Below are 12,241 nucleotides of genomic sequence, written 5' to 3'. Positions count from 1 at the left end.
ACCAAAGAACATATACTATATATATTATATATATATATATATATATATATATATATATATATATATATATATATATATGTATTAACCCCAGAAAAAGAATGTGAATCAAGGTATAATACAATACCCTTGCGCTTTTTTTCGTGTTTGCTAGTATTTGTGTAAGGAGAACTCAAATGTCGCATTTTTACAAAAATCTACGTAAAAATTGGAAAAACACTACTCAATGAAATAACATTTTCCACTCAAAGAATAAAATTTCCTATAAAATTACACCAAAACATCACACATTATAACTGTGTTTTGTACTAAAAATAATGTCTTGCTTTCAAATTTTTCCAAAAAATAACATTTTTTTAAAATTATTCTCGAAATTTAAAAAAATTGATATTCTTCAGTGCACATAAATTACAGTATATTATTATAACCTGTTTCATTAGCTAAAAAATAATGGTTTAGTCAACCAAATAGCAATAAAATTGAATGTTTTGTGAGAGTTATACTAAATCTTTTAATTTTTTGTATATTTAAGTGGATTTATACAAGGAGGTTGGGGGCAAGAATATTGAGTGGCTAATGGAATCATTTGACTGGAGAATTTTAGCTAAGTTTTGAAATTGCATCCCATACTTACTCTAATTTTAAACCTTGACTTCTATCATAGTTTTGATACTAGGTTACAAACGTCATGTGTGACCAGATGAGCCGATTGAACAGCTGATGTGAGTGGAACAGCTGATGTACCTGTGTGGATGCGTGAAGTCACTGTGGTCAGCTGCCCCCACTTCCTCATCACAGACAAGGTCAGCCAACAAAGCGTCTGCTTCAAGTGGCCTATATAGCACACACTCCACACGCCCTTCAGTTGGCCAAGCCATCTGTCTGCATTCAGCACATTCAGGTGTCGATGTTGTTGACACGTTCTGGACAACTGTTTATAGTATTCAGTTTACACTTTGGTACATTATAGCAGCTGTAAAATGTATTGGCTCAAGGAGCTTGAACAAGCGATACAGGTCCGAAGTGTATACGAGTTTGGGAATTTGAAGAGGCCTGATTACTTTAAAGGCTTAATATATTTTTGTAACCAACTTCCATTAGACTTGTCTCTTTAATCATTGGGGGTATATAGATATCAATGGGGGTGGGGGGGGGGGTTATATTACGAACTCATATTAATTTATGGCGAATATTTTATGATCGAACATGTCTTTTTTAATAATATGTATTAAAATAAAGATGCAGAAAAGCTTTCTACAGATAATATATCTATGGCGGGAAGAGTTGATTCAATACGATGTTGAGTTCAGCTCCATTTTCTAAGCGGAAGGTAAAATGAGCTGTACTAAAAGTAAAAGTAAAGTAAATACGTTTTATTTTACCAGGCGAAGTAAGGCCTAAGAAGCCCTCTCTAACACTTAACCTGCGACCAACGGCTTAAAGGTGACCCGAACCACCACCAATGGCCGGGCAGGCGGGCTGCTTGCAAGGACAGGATCGCAGGTTCGGATTGATGAACTAATCATTCGTATTGAATAAACCCTTCCCACATAGCTACATTATCTGTTGAAAGCTCGTTTGCCCATCGTGATTTAGGATTGTTGTCCAAAAACATCGTAGTGCACCAAATTTTGCACCCGATTAGACAATGAAAACACATCTCTTTGTCTAGATTACAGTTGTTTGTAGTCTAGGTGTCCCTTATGTCGAAACGATTCAAAGAGTTCGTTTCAACTTTTTCGTTGTCGACTCTTTTGGATCTCTTCGGACGTTTGTTGGCTCCAGATTACAGGAGTCGTGTCTGTGACAGAATCCTTTATTACATTCTTAAACATTCTTATAGTAAAACATGAAGAGCACTCTAGCAGAAGGACTAAACACAAGAATCCGAATTATGAATACATTGATATGGAAACACGATATGAGCCACAAGCCAAAACTGATTTTTGTCTGTGTAGGGTTGAGTGGAATTAAAGTATGGTCCGACTCTTCAGATGTCCTCCTCCTCCGTAGACTAATGGTTATAGTCTCGGCTCTGTAACTGAGAGATCACGGGTTCAAATCCCGGGGAGGGCCAATCATGTATAGACACGAGATAAACCAGTGAACATCGAAGCCTACATAGCTGTGTAGCTGAGGCTTAAAAAAAAAAAAAAATAAATAAAAAAAAAAATAAAAAAAAAAAAAAAAAAACTTCTGACGGATGTAGACTCGATTCTGATTTCATACACTGCTCTAAGGGGATGGTACAATGGAGCTAAACTCAACATACTCATTGTATCAAATCTTCCCACTGAAACAGTTTTTTTTCGTTTTTGTTACTTTCATTTGTATCTTCTTAACTGATCGCTATTCCGATTACCAATGTTTTAGTGTCCTAGCAGTAATGGGTTTACAACATCGCAATAGTACTTTCCAAGCAGCAAGGATCAGAGATCGTATTCATAGGTTCAATTAAGAACTTTTATTCTCTATAAAAGCAATAAATTGTCATCGCTAACGTAACATTGGAACCTGCGGGACCGAACTACCAACATCGCGGCTAGCTCAGCGGTAGATCTGGTCTCTGGTTAGTGGTCCAGTCTCAGTTCTTCTTGCGGTAGGACGGTCAGGTTTCATCGCAGTCGCGGTTATTTCCCAGAGCATTGAAAACTCAATTCTCACTAAGTGCATATGTAATACTGAATGTTAATTACTTGCGAAATATTAATTGCAACCACAAGACTTTTGTAGCAGTGGATATTGAGAGGTCCTTTTTGTGTCGCGTCGCCTGTCAGGAGGACATAAATAAGTTACGTAAACACATCGAAGATTTTACATTATTTTCGCCATTTTTACATATGTGAATACCAGGGGGAAAATGGGATATGTCACGAAACTATATTTTGAGGAGTTGGCGAAACTGTACTTACACAGCTTTGTTATTAGAATATGTTACAGCAATGTGATACAAAATTACACACTACTTTTCTACATTAATAAGTCATACAAAAAAGACGATAAAAACAATACACGAAATATTTGATTAAATCATCTAACCAGGGTCCGTCTTTACGAAAAAAAGGGGAAACGTACATAAAAGGCTAGACTGTACTCACAATACTTTTTATATTTTATATGTATTGAACAAATTAATTAAAGTAAGTAAACAAAGAATAACACGATAAACATAAATAGGCCTTCAATGAACTTTGACTAATAAGAACAAACCTGTTGTGTTTTAGGTCAACATTAACTAAAGTTAGATTTAACCTAAAACCATTTTAAAACCTAGTAGTAGTATAATAATAGTAGTAATAATAATATAACACCACTTTCATGGACGCCTTACGTAAAAAAATCATCAGTATAAAAGTAGAATGTACAAATAAGTGCACCTGTGATCACTATTTTACTTTTTAATGAACAGCTCGTTTTCCCCTGTGCGCTTATTTAGGCCCACACAAACCAATGTTAGGTCAAAAACATAAATTATCTTAATTCCCCTTCTTCCCTGGTGTCTTCACATGCTACCGAATACCTACTATTTTAAAATACAATATTTTTGTAATACAAAACTACGAGAATATTCTTAGTGCGTAGTAACAAAGTAAACAATATGTTAATGCAAATATAATTTTTGTGCTCTTTGAAATTCGTAACATATAACAACTAGTAAGCAATTATAATGTGTTTTAATTTTATAGTTTGCAGCCTCTATACCCTTGCGGCCCGCAGACCAGAGATGAGGAGTCTATTGGTAAATCCACCAATGATAATAATCATAAAACAACCTTAAAAAAGCGTATTCAAAATGATAAAAACCAGTATTTGTATAAAACACGGATAAAACATACAAATTGCACAAAAAACATAATTTAGCCTGTCTGAAAATTTTACTTTTAGTGAAATAAAAATTTATAAATTTTTATTTACTTGATACACATTCTGCAAATAAAATATATACTATAACCTATGGTTTAGGCAAAAACATTTTTGTTGGGTATTAATTGTAAATCCCGAATACTCAGAAGTATGGGTAAGGTATCTAAAATGTGTGTTTAAGTATAAAACACAATTTTGTCCAAATTAAAAACTAACATGCGTGGACAACTTGTCGGCTTTCGTTTTAGTGTAGTGGTAATCATGATAATTAAATGATACGTGGAAACATATCCTCATATATCTCCGTAATGATATGCCCCTGAGTATAAAAATCAGGATCTTTCATGAAAATACCGAGTAAAACAAATAAATTTCCAATTATAATTTGTTTAATGTTCTGTACATTACACTATCAAATAAACATTATGCTACTTTTTATGTTCAAAACGTCCGCCATCTGCTATATTCTTTAAATTATAATATAATTAGAATATAAAAAGGGAATATTTTAAAGTTAACGGGAAATACTTTACTTTTTGGAGCACTCCAAATCTGGAGCGAGCTTCTTCCGAAGGGGGAGAGGGCGTCCCTACCTAATTCTTGTGATACGTCACTGAAATAACTGGCTTATATCTGGATGCTTTACCGTTTTCTAAATATTCATTAGGTATAAATTTATTTTGAAGGACTAAAAATAAATTATATTTAAGCGTTGGGAAAAAGAAAAGCTATGAGTGATGCTTTTAAAACGTTTGAGACAAAAATATGGGTTAATCCAACCTCCAATTTCTAACCACCACAAGAGACAAGGATACTTAGTTTTCACATCTCTGTCAGTGGTTGGATTTAACCCTTAAAATTACAACGTTCAGTAATTTTCACCTATCGTATTTTATATTCTCCGATCGCAAATCACACATGTACATTTTTTGGTTTGTAAAACTTAAAATTTGATCTGAACTATTGAAAGAGCAAAGATAAAAGAGCTCCGGTTTGTATCTACATTTCGATTTTTGTAATCTTTCACTATGGATTATAAAATGTATGAACTTCACCGTAGCGTAGGGATAAGGCTGTGGCTTCTAATCGAGAGATCACGGGTTCGATTCCTAGGAGGTCAATAAATATTTGTAAGGGGTTTTGGACCATTTTTCGGTAAAAAAGATTAGTACGATCAACTAAAAAATACCATTGGCGTAAAAAGAACCCCCTCTCACCCCAAAAGAGGAAATGGAGGAGGATCCAAAGCCGTTTGAAAAGTTTCAGTTGAGGGACGTCCTTTTTGTAACATATGCTCTAAAAATGTTTAACAAGACTTAACGCATTTCCTGTTAGCTTACAATTTTGCTTTTTGCTGAGATTCTTTGTAATCTCTCCAACATTAGCAAAGGTGTAGATCTGTTTATCGCTTTCTTTGGCTATCCTATTTTCGTACGAGGTTGAAATATACTTGAATAAACACCCAATTAACACATCAAAATGCATTATACAAGTAGATATTGATTATAAATTTCGCATTAGATCTCAATGATGAACATGAAATACAGTGTCTCACCCAACATTTAGCCTTCACTTACATCATAGTTTGTATTTTTTGTAGTTTCAGTGTTTCAATTATAAAATTTCCGATATATTTAACCAGAGAATTGTCCGTTTCGTCCATAAAGCGACTCACCAATGCCTGTACCAAACGAGGGGTTCCTATGTAAGCCATTGTGACAACGGTACAATACCAGCAAGCATTTACAACTAATTATTGAATCAGTTTTAATTTGAGTCACAAAAGACTTGTAAGGACGAAAAGCAGGCTATTTCTGCAAGAGACGGGCACATTGAGTGACGAAACTGAGCGATGTTATTGGTTAATAGGCGTTGTTACTGAATTTTAGGGCGGGGGGAGGGCAATGGTGCAGTGTAGTGTGGTGCGAGCAGAGCGATGGAGGCGGCTGCTACTCTCTCCCTCTTCTTCTTCTTCGCGACCGGTGAGTCCTATCAGCTGATTTATTGATATATCACTATTAATGAAATAAGTAGTAGCTCGCTTAACAATAATTTTCATCACTATGAGCAAAAGTTGTTCGGTTCGCAATCGTTCAAACACACCAAGCTCAGTTTGGAGATACGATAAAGAGCTAAAACACTAATGCTTCGTGTGACGATCAGAGTTTTTATCGTACGGAAAACGAAAATAAAATACACATGTTTTATTTAATTTAATTACAAAATAACTCAACATTAATCACTATTATTTACTTCTGCAGAAATGATAACAAAGTTTGAGTTTAGCACATTTAAAAACTGTACGCCAACTCATTTTTCAAATTCAATATTATAAAGTAAATATCATTTCGTGGACCAACTTAAGCAAAAAAAGCTGTTACTTGAACAGTATGAGAAAAATATTTCAGCTTTACTTAAATTTTGCAACGCGCAGTCACATTAGAATACATTTAAATATATATTGTAATACAACTTTTTTACCTACTGTGTACCATGTCGTTTTTAACTATAGCTTTAAATATTGAATTAATAAGGAAACACGCAGCGTTACAATATAATTCCAAATGAATACGATAACAATATATTTAATGTCATATTGCCCAAATGGGGTAACAAATGTCTTCTGCAAATAATCCAAACAATATCAAATTTTAATTTTTAAAAATTTCGAAAATTAAAACCGCACATAGACGTAATTACTTAACAGCACTTTACTTTAATTATGAAATATCAAAAATCTGAGAATTCCACGTAATCAAATTCATTGCCACAAATTAATGTATTAAGATATAATTATAATCTTGTTACAATATTGTTTCTTACTAAGACGTTATTGATATCTGACATATGGTCGAAGTAACATTACATTTGTTTAATTGTGTAACATAACACTCGGGACATGTGTACCTTCTTTTGCGGGGAACCTTATAAATCTAGGTTCATTTGCAAAATATTGTTGTTATTTTACAAAATATAGTGTTTAAAAATGCTATTTTTATGGAACTTACATCATGGGTTTCATGATACTGCATTTTGGAATTCTAAAAGTAGGAAACTATTCTTCTGGAATGTGGAATTCTATTCTTCTCTAGTTGATAGTCCAAAAGCCGAGGAACAGTTTGTATTGTATTCCTTTAAGCACACTACATGGTTATGGGATACATATACATAGACAAACTTCTGCTAGAATAGAAATTGATTGTTAGCCGAGATAGTTTTAGTGGGAGTCAAAATTGGAGGTTTCAAAAGGGTTAAGGATATCAAACCATTTGTTCACAATTAAATGTTTCCTGAATCTAATTTCAATTTAAATTTTCGGGCCGATCGTTGGTTCTAAGTATATCGAACTATGAAAAACATTTTTTAAGAAATATAAAGACCTTTTTTAATCCAAGTCGTGACTTTTAGTCTATCTGCCTTTTTGTTCTGAAGCTGGTTTAACTCTAATTTTCGTGGTTTTAAGAGTGCGAAACTAAGAAAAAGGCGATCTCAATATGACATGGAGATCACAATTTTTTATATGACAACATGTTATGTGACATTAAAATATATAGCCTACGTCTTTTATTTTTGGTTGTGTCTTTTATCAATATAAGTCAATGAGAAGATATTGCATCCAATGCCAAAATCTGTTGCCATTTGAATCGTTGTGGCTGTGCGCTTTCTAGAGGCAAACGAAGGAAACAGCGATTATATATTACAGAAAACTATTAAACACGTGTTATATTGAGTAAACTCTTACAATAGTAAAAATACTCAAGATTTAAATTTAATTCATAGCAATAAGGCAATTACTACAAAATTGAAATGGATTACAATTCCGAACAAAAGATTTAGTATACTAGGGCTATCTATGCTTTAACGAACTAAATTTCTGGTAAACAATACCTACCTCTATTGACCATCGTCTATTCTCTGGAAGCAAAGCCAGACATATTTTAGGATGTAAACAATGAGGTCTAAATGAGCTGGGCATGAGTATCAGCCTCAGAGCCTTACATAACTAACATGCATTTATTACAATATTGTTAGTCTCCATTGACAAGTTAGAGATTATTACTTATATTTATAATACTGTTTTTAGTGTTTTAGAATTGGTGTACATTTCTAATAATAAAAAGAAGAAACCATAATACTAAGGTATGGAGATTGTAGATTTACGTCTGCGTACGAGCAATTCCAGGAGGGTCATTGTGTCAACGATCAGTGGAGTAATCGAACCGTCCCCTATTAGCCAGAAGAGGGAGTAAAGGAATAATGCTACGAGTTTTTTATATTTGTATATAATACAAATATTTTTCTGTAGTAAGAAGCTTCACGTTCGTCACTAGATTATAATTTTCTTTTCTCGCACTTACTGAATTATTCTTACTTCGCAATTATTACTTGTTTCAAAGGTATTATAGATTTTCTGTTTAGACAGCCTTAGTGTACAGTTTGTCGTTGAGCATCAAGATGGAATCATCAAGCTACTCTATGACATCAAGTCAATCTCCTCACCTTTTTTGGCTGTGTTTCCACACTTCAACAATAAATAATTTTGTTATCAGATACATCAGTGCAAGTCTTCAACTAACAACTTGAAACATTCGTTAGTCATTGTTTGGGCATAGAATAAAAATGCTTGACTTTTCTGATAACTTGTAGAAAAGACATAGTTTATCCTCATCCATCGATATCTCTTTTGAAGTTTTGTTCTATATATGATTTGATTAATCTATTCTCTAACATCATGGATTCTGTGTTTTGGCTGCTCTGTTAAGACAATAAAATCAAGGAACGAGAATGTTAGATTTAAGGTAACTACGATTTTATTAGTTAATAATTTTGTTCCAATACAACATTGACCTACGATGATTTATTGTGTTCTCTGCAGGTGTCTGGAGCCAGATGGAAGAAGAAAAGAAGCCGACCTATCTGACGGCCGCAGTGGGAGACTCAGTGGTTTTCAACTGCCCTTTGGACTTCCCTCACGACGTCGCCATCCCATATGTTTTGCGGTGGAACAAGGAGGTCTGTATCAGCAGGCTGTTTATATTTTTACGCGACTACTTCTTTAGGCGGACTATGGATGTGTGTTTTGCACGGGGCAAAAACTTTCGTTTTGCGTCACGCGTAACGGTCACGCGTCACGTTCGCTCTGTAGCCGCTAAATGGGGGAACTATCGCGGCCATTTTGATGTCAGGGCGCCAATTGAATTTTTAAAAAATAAATTAAATTTAACAATATTGCAAACGATACAAACATAAGTACAACGAGATTTGGAACAATAATAGAAGCTGTGTTTACAAGATATTTGGCAAGATTTTTCCAGAATTTTAAATTTTTTCAGTTTTTATAAACCCATAATTTCATTTTTAGAATATAATGACAATGCAAAAGAAGTAATTATTTAGAAAATACATGATTGTATTGAAAATGATGCAAACCAAATTATAGAAACTAATACAAACGACAATAAATAAAATGTATAAATATTTATAAGTCAGTGAACATTCTAATATGAGAAATGTAAAAATATTTTAAAATATGTATAAAATTAATAAAAAAATATAACACTTTTTAATGTTAAGGACTTGAGTGTCTCATATTATTTTAAAATATAACAAATAACCATTTAATAATTAGCAAGTAAACGTACATTTTTCAAGATATATATTCACAGACCGTTATAAGAAGTCGTCACTTCTGTCGGTCAATTCCGCGACTGCCTTTCCATTTTTTTTTTTTTAAATTTTTTCATGCCAACACAAAACATATTAATGAACTGTCCGATTCGTTGAATTAGTAGCTATAAATCATGACTGGTGACTTTACTGATCATAAAGACTAGATTATTATTATATATAATTACATTTAGCAAACAGTGAAATTTTCCAGGTTTCTGTATTAGATGTTTTATTCCTGGAACTCAGATGCGGGTCAGACTTAATTTTTTAAAGATGTGCTTATGTGCACCTCCTTCTGTAAGATTAAAAACTATGCAACCTTGATTGGTCTCAAAGATTTACCTACAATAGTCTTATTTTTTAATATTGAGGTTACAAATTAAACCTCTTCCATGTCGTGTCACGCGCCTTACCGCATAATATAACAGGTGTAATCCTTAAGCCTAGTCCACACTGGCAGATTTGTATGCGGATACATTGTATGCAGACTGTATCTTTTTGTATCCGTTGATGTTTGGAGACAATCTCCAGACAATCCGCAGACAAACCTCATACAATCAACAGACAGTCTTCATACAATCTGGAAGCAGTCTGCATACAGTCTGCAGATAGTTTACATACAGTCTGCATACAATTAGGAATACAAAACCTGTGTTTTGGGAGATAAAATACAATGTTTCTTGTTTTCCAACTAAATGGAAAACACGCATACAAATCTGCGGTATCTCGTCTCAAGTCTGCAAGTGTAGACAAGTCGAGATACAAGAGATCCGGGTCCGGGTCAGTCTGCACTTAGCCTTCCTCTGAGTAACATCTACTGTGCTTTGCCTTTGGTGTTGTGTTTTTTTTAGTTGTGATTGCGTGCAATAATGACGTCGTGTACACAGGAAAAAACAATCAAACTGATAGAGAAGTTTCATTCACGTCCAGCTTTATGGGATGTATCGGTCCCAGAATATAAAAACCGGAACATAAAGCGGGACGAGTTAATACAAGTTGCCAAGGTGTTAGCTTTTGATATTAGTGAAGTTAACAAAAAAATTAAAGTTTGAAAGTGCTGTTTTGTCGTGAGCACAAACCTTTGTGTCCCAGAAAAAAGTGGAAGTTCACCAAAGAAAGTACGGTGGTTTGGATATGAAATGCTTCTGTTTTTTGTTGCCGCAAACAGAAACTCGTGGAAGCAAAGGCACCATACCTGGGGAGAACGAAGATGGAGAGGTAATAATTAATTACCAAATTTAATGTTTAAGATTTGTTTATTATAAAACGACACAAATTCCAAAGTATGTCAGTTTAGATAAAAACAACTACTAATATGATTTTCAACCCTTAAAAATGTTAGTATTATTTCACTTCAAAACCAAAATCCATACAGTCTGCAAACAGTCTACATACAGTATGCAGATTGTCTGCATACAGTCTGCGAACATTGTATCTCAGTGTGGACTAGACTTTGAACACCCTGAGAAGAATGTTTGTCACTGGAAAACATTTCCGTCTACAGCACTACATCCATAACTGAATTACAGAATTTCAAGGTATTGTGTTTGAGCCCTTAAGTTGCAGATATTTTCTTGAATCTCACTAGGTTAATCCTTAAATCGGAGTACCAACCGTTAGTAAGTGAGAAATATAATGTAAAATATACTATTTTAACCGTCCATTTTAAAATATCTTAAAATATCTATCTTCGTGTCCATTTAATAATATTTGGAGATTATAGAAGTTTCTTTTGAAAATGTACAGATAATTTGTGAATGACACATTTTCTTAAACAGCAAGATAAGGTAACAACAACGACTATGGAAAATATCGAGTTATTTGGTTTATTGGTTTCTGATGTTTGTGTTGAGTTGATGATTTCAAGGTTAGAGGAACAGAGCCTTGAGTCAGAGAGCAAACATTTCTTTGAGTAACATAGTATTAGCCTTGATTACTTCGTAATCAAGGATATTAGATTCAGTAGCACCAATACGTCCAAAAATATGCAGTTCTGGCAATCATAAAAAGAACCTAAATTTTGAATTTAATTTCTAAATATAACTAAAATAAAATAAAATAGAAAATTAAGATAAGTCACAACCCTAAACAAAAGATTTAATATGATAATACTATTAATACTCTCCATATCTGTGCGTAACTCTACCGAACAAATATTCTGCCACACAATTAACATTTCTTAATATAAGGTAAATTCTCTTTTAAAGTCAAAGATGTAATATAACTCGTGAGATGTAATATAACTCCGGCACGTTAGCACGTTTGGTCACAAACGTAGGTATAAATCTTATCGGTAATACTATGGCACTTGTCTACTAACCACAACATTAACAGCTAAACTGCGTCTGTATTAACACTGTTTCTTATTGAACATTTATGACGCAAAGATTCCACTTTTAAGATTCGGCACATAATGTTTGTAAAAGATTCTTGAAAAATAAATATGTGCAATATCACGGTTTTCCGCGAAATTTTGAAATTGGTTATGGAGAAATGCAAAAAACGTAGTCATGAGAGTGTTTCGTAATAATGTGGAACCCTAATGCTAAATCTATATGTTTTAAGACTTCTCAATATGTCGGAAATTGTAATTAAGAGAATTAGTGAGTTTAGATATTGAAAACCAAAAGGACTTTAAGAGTTTATCTCGACTCAGTAGAATGGAATGCTTTGTATTTCGTCAATAACTATTGTTACATGAAATTTGTTA

The 12,241-nt window shown here is 33.5% G+C and overlaps 1 protein-coding gene across 1 annotated transcript in view; it reads left to right on the top strand.

The window, feature by feature from the left end:
- Positions 1–5,768: 5,768 nt before the first annotated feature.
- Positions 5,769–12,241, top strand: part of LOC124356805 (protein borderless) — a 46,408-nt gene continuing 39,935 nt past the window's right edge. Inside the window, exons 1-2 of the mRNA XM_046808014.1 lie at positions 5,769–5,843; positions 8,738–8,874. Coding sequence (XP_046663970.1) covers positions 5,798–5,843; positions 8,738–8,874 — 183 coding nt within the window. The 5' untranslated portion in view covers positions 5,769–5,797. The remainder of the gene's footprint in view (positions 5,844–8,737; positions 8,875–12,241) is intronic.

The sequence above is a fragment of the Homalodisca vitripennis genome, chromosome 3, assembly GCF_021130785.1.
Source record: "Homalodisca vitripennis isolate AUS2020 chromosome 3, UT_GWSS_2.1, whole genome shotgun sequence".
In the NCBI taxonomy this organism is placed as follows: Eukaryota; Metazoa; Arthropoda; class Insecta; order Hemiptera; family Cicadellidae; genus Homalodisca; species Homalodisca vitripennis.
Note: the sequence above shows the minus strand (reverse complement) of the source record. Positions and strands in the feature narration are given on the sequence as shown.